Below are 12,802 nucleotides of genomic sequence, written 5' to 3'. Positions count from 1 at the left end.
AAAACTACTCAAACAGTTTCTTTCCTCGTGCCATCAAACTCATTAACAGCTGATCAGAAACATTGATCTCTACATACATTGCCTAAATGCGTACAGAATAGAAATATTGATGTTATACCACAATGCACACTACACTTTAATTTATTAGATTTGTATATTGTATAGTATAGTTCTTAAATTACACTGCACCTTCCTTCCTTTTCTTAGATTTGTATTTGTATATAGTATAGCATTTATGTTGAATTATATGACACTCTATAGTAGTACAGAGACACAATCAACTGGAACCAAATTCCTTGTGTGTGTAAACATACTTGACCAAAAATAAATCTGATTCTGATGTGGAAAAGAAACTACACCCTCTCTCAGGTCTCAGGATTTGCTGATCAAAACATGAAAAACATTAAACAAATCATTTGATCCTTACCAACGAGGTGAACCTCAGATGAACAACGTGCGGTTTGCTGAAGAAAGCATGCGTATAAACAATGACTGAACTTTGTTCCACATCATATGATGTTGGAGCTATTTGTGGGTTATTTGTGCTTTTTGGATTAAAGTGTTGAGTTTATTTTTGCTAAGGTTAAGTTTATAGTTTATTTTTCTTCTGGTAAATTTGGGTTCACTTTTTGGGTTTATGGCTAAGCAGGCGTACACTTAATTTACTTAAGCAGGTCAAGTGGGAGGGGTCAGCAGGCACCGGGTCATATGTTTTTTTTACCAGGCGACAGAGAGGCTGCAGACCAAACTGCTTATGTCTGTAAGTTTGCTGCGTAATGGAGAATAAACCGACCCAAATGCACTTTTAAATGGACATTGTGTTATTTTTAAGACTTTTTGACCTGCGTAAGATCCGGTCCTGAGGGGCCTCAGTGGCCATTTGATTTGTTGGGTTTTGATGTGGACAAATGGCCACTACATATGATTTTTATAAAACTGACCCAACAGTAGGTTATTGTCTGAATGTTCTGGAAATTTAGAAAATATATTATATTATATTAATAACATTATATTAATATATTGTTGTGACTTTCAGCACAGTGTGGGTGAAGTTTGTACAGCTGGAGGAGTGAGTTTAGTGCATTGTGGGTAGATGGAGTCTTCTCATGTCAAAGGCTTATTGGTTGTTGGATTTAGATTTGAACTCAAAATGAATAATGTAGCTCTTGTGTCACTTTAAGACAGATGTATGAGCTACTGGACCAGTTCTAGGTTCATGGGAGCGGTGGAGCAAAGCACAGTGACGAGACCAGAACCAGAAACCCTTAAATGGAAAGCACTTTTAATAAGACAAAAACATTGAACAAAAAACATTCACAACTATTGTCAAGTAGTAGTATGAGAAAAATCTACTTTAACAACAATAACAGCATGAAATATAACAATGTTCAATATTATAACTCACATTCAGTTCAGTTCAGGGAAAATTTAGAATCCTGCTTCCATAAAGCTGCAAAACAGGGGCACACAAAATTGTCTATGAGCAATATCAAACCGTATTCTGTTGATCCGGTTGCTGTAGTGTCTTTAAGCTCGAGTCTCATGGGTCAGGCTCACCATCTGATATCCTGTGTGCGTGTCGTCTTCAGCCACCGCACGAAGAAGAGGAATAGGGAAACCCAGGCCTCGTCCAACACCCACAAAGCTCTTCCCAACAACAGAAACACACACAAAAAAAATCCTGGCCAAAACCTCGCTGGTTATTGTTCCCAGAGTCTCAACAGTCACCTCAGTATTTCCAGAGAAAATGTTTTCAATGCGCACAGCTACATCGCTTCTCTGGCATCACTGATTGCTTTCCCTCCAACACTAACTACACTCATGGGAAGAAGGGGGAAGGGCACATTAAAGGGGCATTCCCACAATTCACTTTTTGATTGGTGAACTAATGTTATGTTTCAACCTTCTTTTACAAGATATTTGCAACATGAATTATATAATTAAAACTAAATATTTAATGTCATTTATTGTGACAATTTTCTGTTGCATTACTGCAATAGTTGTAACCCATGTTACATTAAAATGGCAAGTAGTTTGAGAACCTCCATGGAGCTCTGAAGTGCTTTATGACTGTGTGAAAGTGTGAGCAGGTAATTGAGACTGATAGAAAGTGCTTTGAGTGTGTGAGTAGAAAGGCATCATATTAGTACCACTCAGTTCTGTCACTGTAGTTATTTTTAGGAAAAATAGGGAGAGCTCAGCAGTATGATGATGACCAAAGCAGTGACAACACATTAAAATAATGTGAGCAGGATGTACTGATGGAGGTGCAGTGAGGTGTTAATGAAGGATCAGCACAAAAGCTGAGTTAGTTACATTTTTATTACACTTTGTTACTAATGTCTCCATCATGCACTAGAAGCCATGTGATTTCTACAGTAAAATATAACTCAAAACAGACATTTCATCCATCAGTAACATTTCAGTTTACATTTATCCCAGATTTGCAAAATTTTTAGGCTTAAAAGGGGAAATATCATTTTTAATTAAATTATTACATTTTAGTTCTATATAAAGAAACAATATTATGATGCTAAGAGCAGCGTGTGTCAAACAAACAGGAGTAAAAAAATTCTGTTAAACCAGTAAATAAAAGATAATTACTGTCATTATGACTTATTTAGGTTTTTAGTTGCTTGCTGTAGTGCAGACAAGTGAAGCCCATATTTATTAGAATTTAAAAAATGCACAAATTACAAATTGCTGTAACTCTGCCCTGTATCACTGTTTCACTCAGTATGATTTATGGCTCAGGTTTAACATCAAGTGATTCTTGGTGATGGAGGAGTTTCTCTCCTTTCTCTACAGTAGCCATAGTCTCTGCTTTTTCCTTCATCTTCATCAGAGCCTGAACTCGTTCCTTCCAGCCTGGTTTGCCCTCATGTTTCTCTCCTTCAATGAGCATGTCGATGTACTCTGGAGTGGACAGAGGGTTTGGCTTCAGTGCGATCTCTTTGAGTCTGTTCAGACACTCTGCAGATCTCTGCATCAGTTTCACCACCTCATCCTGCAAACTTTTATACTCATCCTTAAGGTTGTCAACCACTATCTGAACAGTCATCTTCTCTCCTTTGGCTATCCGATACTTTTCTTCCAGCTCTTTTATTGTTTTTTTTTCTTTGACGTCTTCATATCCCCATTTGTACTGCTGATTATAATGTACATACCAGATACATTTGCCTGGGCACTCTGTACAGCATCCATCTGGTCCTATTGCTACACACTCATTTTTTTCGGCATCATTTGGTATGTAACAGGGGAAGTGACAGGTGACATGACACTGCTGACAGTTGGTGATGAAGTTTCCAGTGCCAGAAATATCCTCCTGAACAGGTTTTTTGACAGTAATTTCAAACTCAAAGTCCTTGTTTCTGCTGATCTCTGCTTCATTTTCTTTAAGTTTTTCACTCATCTCTTTTAACTCCTCCATCTTGGCTAATCCAAGTTTAACTTTTGTCTGCAGATTCTCCACTGAATTCTCGAGCTGCTTTCTTTCTCTGAGGACCTCCTTTGTCATTGTCAAACTTTTTGTATTTATGATATTCAGAGCAGCAAAAAATCTCTTCATGCTTTTTGTCCCCATCTCCCAAAACATCTGATCAAAGCTGCCTTCATCATCATCACTCACACTATCAGCTTCGGATGATTTGTTGTTTGCAAACAGAGCTGAATTATTGAATTTGAAGTGAGCTGGCTGCCCGTCGTTGGTTTTAGGACATGGGACTCCTGAAGCATTGATTGCCTCTAGAACTGGAGGTCTCTGACCATCTGCAAATGTCACCAGAATCCTGATGTTTTCTGCCACATCTTTGCCAAAGATCGAGAGCACTGAATCAAACACATATTTCTGTGTTGCTGTGAGTCGTGCTAAAGAAGCCTGAGCTACAAAACACACAGCATCAATTTCACTGACACCGTGCTGAGCAGAGAAGAGGTTACGGAGCTGTTCTACAATCTCGCCATCTCTTTCTATGCCTCTCGTATCTCCAAATCCTGGAGTGTCCACAACGGTCAGAGAGAACGGGATTGTAAAATCCTCCTGGTGGTGGATTTTGTACACAGTGGCTTCAGAGGTCTGACTGTGAGCTTGTGATGCTGACTGATCTTCATCAACTAACTTAAAGCGATAGTCATCCTCCCATTTAACACCTAGAATATAATTGATCATCCCATTGATGAGAGCTGACTTCCCAGCACCAGTTGCTCCAAGAACCATTATAGTGCGACTGGGTTTACTGGACTCTTTCCCAAACCTGAAACTCCTGCATCCATCTACACTGAATTCTTTGTCCTTTTCCAGAGGAATCAGATAAACTGGCAGAGATCCTGAATGGGATTTTAGTAGTTTGCTGTTTTTTTTAACAGCATCTGAAATCCTCTTGGGACTATTGTCTCCTTTGAGAATTCTGAGCATTTCCTGTTTTGATATATGTTAATTATTGAATGTACTGTTAATCTTTCTTTCTTTATAAAATGCTAACTGAGACTTCTGTGTAGTCAGGCTTCTGCTCTTCAGGTGTTCTTCAGGCCCAAATCTGCAAAACATGAAATATACAAAAATACACAGAATTAAACTGATGAAGTTTTTAATAGGTTGGGGGTTTGAATCCTGGCCAGTAAGGGTCCCCAGGCTTGGCCCCTCATGCTACCAAAGCCTACCTCAGAATATAAATATGAGCAAGAGATACATGACTGAAGCCATACTAGCTCGGACTTCACCCGGATTAACAAGGTCCATGTCAGGTGTTGAGGAACCAGGACCTACTAACCATGATGGGCTAATGGAACAAGGATACAGCATAAATGGGCACAAAATGACATTCAGGAACTCTTGGAATGCTACTACATGTAATCCCAGTAAAAGGGGTTTTATGAAGAGAATCTGGGACCTCTCCTCCGTGAATTGCCACCTTATCGTGGTGGACGGGTTTGTGTGTCCCAGTGATCCCAGGAGCTATGTTGCCCGGGGGCTTGTCCCCCTGGTAGGGTCTCCCATGACAAACTGGTCCTGGGTGAGAGTCCAGACAAAGAGCGGTTCAGAAGACCCCTATGTTTGTAACAGCAAGTGAACAGTTTACCCTGTCCGGGATAGGGTTACCGGGGCCCCAACCTGGAGCTAGGCCTTGGGAGGGAGCTCAAGGGAGCGCATCTGGTGGCTGGGCATTAGTCCGTGGTGCTCGGCCGGGCGCAGCCCGAAGAGGTTACATGGGCCCGCCCTCCTGTGAGGTGTGTGTCGGGCGGTGGCCGAGGGCGGAGGCCCTGGCGGACCGATCCCTGGCTATCAAGACTGGCTACTGGGACATGGAATGTCACCTGTCTGGTGGGGAAGGAGCCTGAGCTAGTGCGTGAGGTTGAGAGATACCAGCTAGATATAGTTGGGCTCACCTCAACGCATGGTCTGGGCTCTGGAACCAGTCTCCCGGAGAACAGCTGGACTCCGTTCCAGTCTGGAGTTGCCCTCGGTGAGAGGCGGCGAGCTGGGGTGGGTATTCTTGTATCCCGCCGGCTTGCTGCCTGTACGTCGGAGTTTTCACCGGTGGACGAGAGGGTAGATTCCCTGCGCCTTCGGGCTGGGGAACGGGTCCTGACTGTTGTTTGCGCTTATGCGCCCACCCTTTTTGGAGTCACTGGGTGGGGTGCTGGAGAGTGCTCCATCTGCTGGGAGATGTCAATGCTCATGTGGGCAATGACAGTGAGACCTGGAGGGGCATGATTGGGAGGAACGGCCTGCCCGATCTGAACCCGAATGGTGTTTTGTTGTTCTGTGCAAACCACAGTTTGTCCATAACGAACACCATGTTCGAACATAAGGATGTCCATAAGTGCACATGGCACCAGGACACGTTAGGTCGCAGGTTGATGATCGATTTTGTAATCGTATCATCAGATCTGTGGCCGTATGTTCTGGACACTTGGGTGAAGAGAGGAGCTGAGTTGTCAACTGATCACCACCTGGTGGTGAGTTGGATCAGGTGGCGGGGGAAGATGCTAGACAGAGCTGGCGCACCAAAATGTATTGTGAGGGTGCGCTGGGAACTCCTGGCAGAAGCCCCAGTCCGGGAGACCTTTCCGAGTGAGGCTGAGGACATTGAGTCTGAACGGACCATGTTCCACATCTCCGTTGTTGAGGCTGCTGCTCAGAGCGGTGGCTGCAAGGTGGTTGGTGCCTGTCATGGTGGTAACCCCCGAACCAGATGGTGGTAACCCCCAAACCAGATGGTGGTCACCAGAGGTGAAGGGAGCCATCAAGCTGAAGAAAAGAGTCCTACCGGGCTTGGTTAGCCTGTGGGACTCCGGACGCAGCTGACAGGTATCGGCAGGCCAAGCAGAATGCAGCTCAGGCAGTGGCCAAAGCAAAAACTCAGGTGTGGGAGGAGTTCGGTGAGGCTATGGAAAAGGACTTTCGGACGGCATCGAAGCGATTCTGGCAAAACGTCAGGCGACTCAGGAGTGGAAAGCAATGCTCCACTCACACGGTTTATAGTGCAGGTGGGGTGCTGCTGACTTCAACTGAGGCTATAGTCGGACGGTGGAAGGAATACTTCGAGGACTTCCTGAAGCCCACTGACACGCCTTCTGTAGTGGAAGCAGAGTCTGGGTACGAGAGAGATGACTTGACCATCACTGGGGGTGAGGTCACTGAGGCAGTTAAACAACTCCTTGGTGGCAGGGCCCCTGGGGTGGACGAGATTAGCCCTGACTTCCTGAAGGCTCTGGATGTTATAGGGCTGTCATGGTTGACACGCCTCTGCAACATCACGTGGAGATCTGGGGCAGTGCCATTGGATTGGCAGACCGGGGTGGTGGTCCCCATCTTTAAGAAGGGAGACAGGAGGGTGTGCTCTAACTTTCGGGGGATCACACTCCTCAGCCTCCCCGGTAAGGTCTATGCCAGGGTGCAGGAAAGGAGGGTCCGTCTGTTAGTCAAACTTCGGCTCCAGGAGGAACAATGCGGTTTTCGTCCTGGTTGCGGAACACTGAACCAGAGCTTTATCCTCTCAAGGATATTTGAGTGTGCCTGGGAGTTTGCCCAACCAGTCTACATGTGCTTTCTGGACTTGGCGAAGGCATTCGACCGTGTCCCTCGGGGTATCCTTTGGTAGTCCTGCGGGAGTATGGGTTGTCTGGCCCGTTGTTGCAGGCCATTCAGTCTCTGTACAACCACAGTGAGAGCTTGGTCCTGGACTCCGTCAGGGTTGCGCTTTGTCACCGATTCTGTTCATAATTTTTATGGACAGAATTTCTAGGTGTAGCCAGGTGGCAGAGGGCTTCTTCCTTGGTGGCCTCAGAGTCTCATCTCTGCTCTTTGCAGATGATGCGGTCCTGTTGGCTTCATCAGGGGGTGGCCTACAGCTCGCAGTGGAATGGTTTGCAGCCGAGTGTGAAGCGGCCGGAATGAGAATCAGCACCTCTAAGTCTGAGGCCATGGTCCCCAGCCGGAAAAGGGTGGAGTGCCCTCTCCGGCTCAGGAACGAATTCCTGCCCCAAGTGGAGGAGTTCAAGTATCTCGGGGTCTTGTTCATGGGTGACAGGAGAAGGGAGCAGGAGATCGACAGACGGATCGGGGCTGCTTCTGCAGTGATGCGAACGCTGCACCGGTCTGTCGTTGTGAAGAGGGAGCTTAGGGTAAAAGTGAAGCTCTCGATTTACCGGTCGATCTACGTTCCTACCCTCACCTATGGTCAAGAGCTTTAGGTAGTGACCGAAAGAATAAGATCGCGAATACAAGCGGCAGAAATGAGTTTCCTTCGAAGGGTGGCTGGTCTCTCCCTTAGAGATAAGGTGAGGAGTGCGGCCATCCGGGAGGGGCTCAGAGTAGAGCCGCTGCTCCTCCACATCGAAAGGAGCCAGTTGAGGTGGCTTGGGCATCTGATTTGGATGCCTCCTGGCCACCTCTTGGGTGAGGTGTTCAGGGCATGTCCCACCGGGAGGAGGCCCCGTAGTAGACCCAAGACACGCTGGAGAGATTATATCTCTCGGCTGGACTGAGAACGCTATAACGTCTGGGTTGTGTTCGGTGGTGAAGAGGAGGCGGCGGGCGTCCTTATCAGGCAGCCAAAAACGCACAACCACACTGGTACTGGGAATTCCACAGTGTTGTCCTTTAATAAAGGTATTCCTCACCAACCTTATAAAGCCTGGTTGAACGGCTGCTACATTACCACACATGAAAACAAGCAGTGTTCATACAACCCGTGACGATACAAAGAATTAAGGAAAGAAAATTAGAGGTCCGCCTCAAGCCAAATGTCCGTCTGCAAACGTTTCTCCCGCGCTCTCTACCGAGGAGCGGTGGGCGCACACTGGTGACATCATTAACGAAAAGCTTAGACTGTCGTAAAGAGACACCAAAATTACGACTGTTACAACGCCTTTGGGTCCTTCCAGATGAGCTGGAGGAGGTGGCTGCAGAGAGGGAAGCCTGAGCTTCTCTGCTTAGGCTCCTGCCCCCGTGACCCGGCCCCGAATAAGTGGAAGAGAATGGATGGATGGATGGATGGATGGATGGATGGATGGAATTTGGGACCTATGGATTCTTCGACACCCAACATCCATGCTGACATTGAAGTAACTATTAGTGTTCCAACATCTGCAAGAAGCATCTGCTAACACAACTAATTTAAACTGGGCAATAAAAACCACACCTAATTTGCTAATGTATTTACCTGTGAAAGGCTACACAGGTGTGCCTTTTTCTCTTTTCGAGCTCTCTCAGCAGCACAGGATCCACAGGTGGATTCAGCCTGGAGACTCTGCAGTGAGACAGCACCCCAACACTGAGATTCATCGCCCTGAGCTTTACCTGCTTTATTTGATTCTTAATTTTAATAAAGCAAAGATCACACATCCTAGCAGTCTGATTTTTGTAAGAAAAAAAAAAGAAGATGTGGTGCTTCAATATGGTTCATTTACACCTTTGTTGTTTAAGCTAACCAGTTTTCTCATCTTGGTGTCAGAGGGATAACACCATACTCTTATGTTTGTGTGAATGGAGCATCTCCATACAGTGCAGCACACAACAACATGTATACAAGGATAACAGCAGGAAAAAGACATATAAAAACTGTAATATACAATCCATTTCTCTACTTTCTTAGAGATTCACATCATTAGCTCATGTGGTAACAAACTGAGGTAAAAGATAAAATGTACATAAATCAAAGTATCTCCAGGGCTGGACTGGTACCAAAATTTGGACCTGGCATTTTTGGCTTAGACTGCCCCGCAACTACCGTATTTTCCGGACTATAGAGCGCACCATACTATAAGCCGCACCTACAAATTTTTTGGAAAAAACTGGAAACGTACATATATAAGCCGCACCGGGCTATAAGCCGCTGGTATCTCCGCCGCTCTCGGTTTTCCACAATTACTCGGCACTCAGCAGAGGGGGACAGACAACCCCAAATTTGAGTTATAACAAGTCAATTCACCATTGATTCGTTCACGCCGAGCTTACGTGCAGCGGCTCTATTTCCCTCCTGTAGTGCCAGGTCGATAGCCCTCAACTTAAAAGCGGCATCATAGGAAGTTCTTTTTGTGGTTTCCATGATGAGGGAGTTTGAAAAAAATCTCTTTTGTGCCTGCTGCTAGCACTTGTTGGCGCTTTCTTCTTTGATTTCCAACTTTGACGTCCCATGATTCATATCCTGCTAAAGAGCCCCCTGGTGGTTAAAGAAAAATCCACAGAAACGCCGCACCGGGCTATAAGCCGCATGGTTCAAAACGTGGGAAAAAAGTAGCGGCTTATAGTCCGAAAAATACGGTATGTCTTAAAAGCATTTGACACTGTTTTAATCTTATTCAAGGTGGGCATACCTTTTATACTTTTTTTTTTAAACTTACTTTAGTAATGCTTATATTGCAAAGCTTTTACATATCATTTAGTAGTTTTAAATTGTGTTATTTCACTTGTTTGAGTGCTTTTTAAAACATGTTTAACCACAGCATAGAGGCTACAAATTCAAACTACTATACAGCCTTTCAAGACACCATTAACTTAAATATCTAAAATGCCATGATGTAGCCTAAAATGGACACTTGCTGCTCAGCCAACACTTCTCGGCCTTGACCGTTTGCTATTTTATCAGATTAAAGTGCCGTGGCTGCCAGATTTCGGAAGTATGGAAATACCAATAAATACTGATACTAATCAGTCACCATTGCTCATCATTCTTATGTAATAGAGCTAATGTTACCTCCATCACTTCAAAGTCCCTGAATTATCCTAACGTTACTACCTGCTTACATACTACACTTTGCAACTCACTCTGTCCCCCGGGTTCCCTTTCAAAAGCCTGCGTCTCTGGCTGCTCCTCTCCCTGTCCGCTGCTGCTGTCTTCACCTACAGCAGATCCGGCCCAAGCCTTGAAGTGGCACTAAGCAACATTTGATTTGGGGCCTCCTTCATACCACTTCATTGTCCCCTGATGTTAATCGGTATTAATTCTGTAGGGTTAAAGTTGATTATTCATTTTTTTAGGATGCATTACTGCTTCAGCCTTTTCAATTCAATTTTACTTATACAGCACTAACTCAAAATAAACAGTTGAGCCAAACCACTTTATACTGTAAGGTGCAATAATTACAGAGAAAACCCAACAGTCATCCTAATCTTAAAAATAGAGAGGGTGTTTGTCTCCTGAATCCAAGAAGGGAGCTGGTACCACAGAAGAAGGGCCTGAAAGCTGAAGGCTCTGCCTCCCATTCTACTCTTAAGTATCCTAGGAACCACAAGTAAGCCAGCAGGCTGAGAGTGAAGTGCTAAATTTGGATGATACGGCCGGCATGTGAAGCGGCCGGCATGAGAATCAGCACCTCTAAGTCTGAGGCCATGGTCCTCAGCCGGAAAAAGGTGGAGTGCCCTCTCCGGCTCAGGAACGAGTTCCTGCCCCAAGTGGAGGAGTTCAAGTATCTCGGGATCTTGTTCACGAGTGATGGGAGAAGGGAGCGGGAGATCGACAGACGGATCGGGGCTGCTTCTGCAGTGATGCGGACGCTGCACCGGTCTGTCGTGGTGAAGAGAGAGCTTAGTGTAAAAGCGAAGCTCTCAATTTACCGGTCGATCTACGTTCCTACCCTCACCTATGGTCACGAGCTTTGGGTAGTGACTGAAAGAATAAGATCGCGAATACAAGCGGCAGAAATGAGTTTCCTTCGAAGGGTGGCTGGCCTCTCCCTTAGAGATAAGGTGAGGAGTGCGGCCATCCGGGAGGGGCTCAGAGTAGAGCCGCTGCTCCTCCACATCGAAAAGAGCCAGTTGAGGTGGCTCGGCATCTGATTAGGATGCCTCCTGGCCGCCTCTTGGGTGAGGTGTTCCGGGCATGTCCCACCAGGAGGAGGCCCCGTGGTAGACCCAGGACATGCTGGAGGGATTATATCTCTCGGCTGGCTTGGGAACACCTTGGGGTCCCTCCGGATGAGCTGGAGGAGGTGGCTGGGGAATGGGAAGCCTGGGCTTCTTTGCTTAGGCTCCTGCCCCCGCGACCCGGCCCCGGATAAGCGGGAGAGAATGGATGGATGGATGGACGGTACTATGAGGTCTTTGAGATAAGATGGGACCTGATTATTCAAGACCTTGTAGGTGTGGAGAAGGAGTTTAAATTCTTTTTTTTTTTTTGGAGTGAGTGTGAGTGTGTGGTTTTCGTCCTGGTCGTGGAACGCTGGACCAGATCTTTATGCTCTCAAGGATATTCGAGTGTGCCTGGGAGTTTGCCCAACCAGTCTACATGTGGTTTGTGGACTTGGAGAAGGTATTCGACTGTGTCCCTCGGGGTATCCTGTGGGAGGACCTGTGGGAGTATGGGGTGTCTGGCTCGTTGTTGCGGGTCATTCAGTCTCTGTACAACCGCAGTGAGAGCTTTGTCCATATAGCCAGTAATAAGTCGGATTCGTTTCCTGTGGGTGTTGGACTCCATCGGGCCTGCCCTTTGTCATCGATTCTGTTCATAATTTTTATGGACAGAATTTCTAGGCATAGCCAGGTGGCGGAAGGCTTTTTCTTTGATGGCCTCAGAGTCTCATCTCTGCTCTTTGCAGATGATGCGGTCCTGTTGGCTTCATCAGGGGGTGGCCTACAGCTTGCAGTGGAACGGTTTGCAGCCGAGTGTCAAGCGGCCGGAATGAGAATCAGCACCTCTAAGTCTGAGGCCGTGGTCCTCAGCCAGAAAAGGGTGGAGTGCCCTCTCCGGCTCAGGAACGAGTTCCTGCCCCAAGTGGAGGAGTTCAAGTATCTCAGGGGCTTGTTCATGAGTGACGAGAGAAGGGAGCAGGAGATCGACAGACGGATCGGGGCTGCTTCTGCAGTGATGCGGACGCTGCACCGGTCTGTCATGGTGAAGAGGGAGCTTAGGGTAAATGTGAAGCTGTCAATTTACCGGTCGATCTACGTTCCTACCCTCACCTATGGTCACGAGCTTTGGGTAATGACCGAAAGAATAAGATCGCGAATACAAGTGGCAGAAATGAGTTTCCTTCTAAGGGTGGCTGGCCTCTCCCTTAGAGATAAGGTGAGGAGTGCGACCATCTGGGAGGGGCTCAGAGTAGAGCCGCTGCCCCTCCACATCGAAAGGAGCCAGTTGAGGTGGCTTGGGCATCTGGTTAGGATGCCTCCTGGCCACCTCTTGGGTGAGGTGTTCCGGGCATGTCCCACCGGATGGAGGCCTCATGGTAGACCCAGGACATGCTGGGGAGATTATATCTCTCGGCTGGCCTGTGAATGCCTTGGGGTCCCTTTGGATGAGCTGGAGGAGGTGGCTAGGGAGAGGGAAATGTGGGCTTCTCTGCTTAGGCTCCTGCCCCC

General features: G+C 46.5%; 1 protein-coding gene across 3 annotated transcripts in view; it reads right to left on the bottom strand.

Moving 5' to 3' along the window:
* Nucleotides 1-2,637: 2,637 nt before the first annotated feature.
* Nucleotides 2,638-12,802, bottom strand: part of LOC115795822 (uncharacterized) — a 29,714-nt gene continuing 19,549 nt past the window's right edge. For 2 of the 3 annotated variants that reach the window (XM_030751929.1, XM_030751930.1), the window contains 2 exons: nt 8,667-8,753; nt 2,638-4,535 (listed from right to left, as the gene is read on the bottom strand). In XM_030751929.1, the coding sequence (XP_030607789.1) occupies nt 2,744-4,414 (1,671 nt within the window). In that variant the 5' untranslated portion in view covers nt 4,415-4,535; nt 8,667-8,753 and the 3' untranslated portion in view covers nt 2,638-2,743. The remainder of the gene's footprint in view (nt 4,536-8,666; nt 8,754-12,802) is intronic. The other variant, XM_030751931.1, reaches the window with a different exon arrangement.

The sequence above is a fragment of the Archocentrus centrarchus genome, chromosome 17 (genome assembly GCF_007364275.1).
Source record: "Archocentrus centrarchus isolate MPI-CPG fArcCen1 chromosome 17, fArcCen1, whole genome shotgun sequence".
NCBI lineage: Eukaryota > Metazoa > Chordata > Actinopteri > Cichliformes > Cichlidae > Archocentrus > Archocentrus centrarchus.
This window is presented reverse-complemented; position numbering and strand designations above follow the sequence as displayed.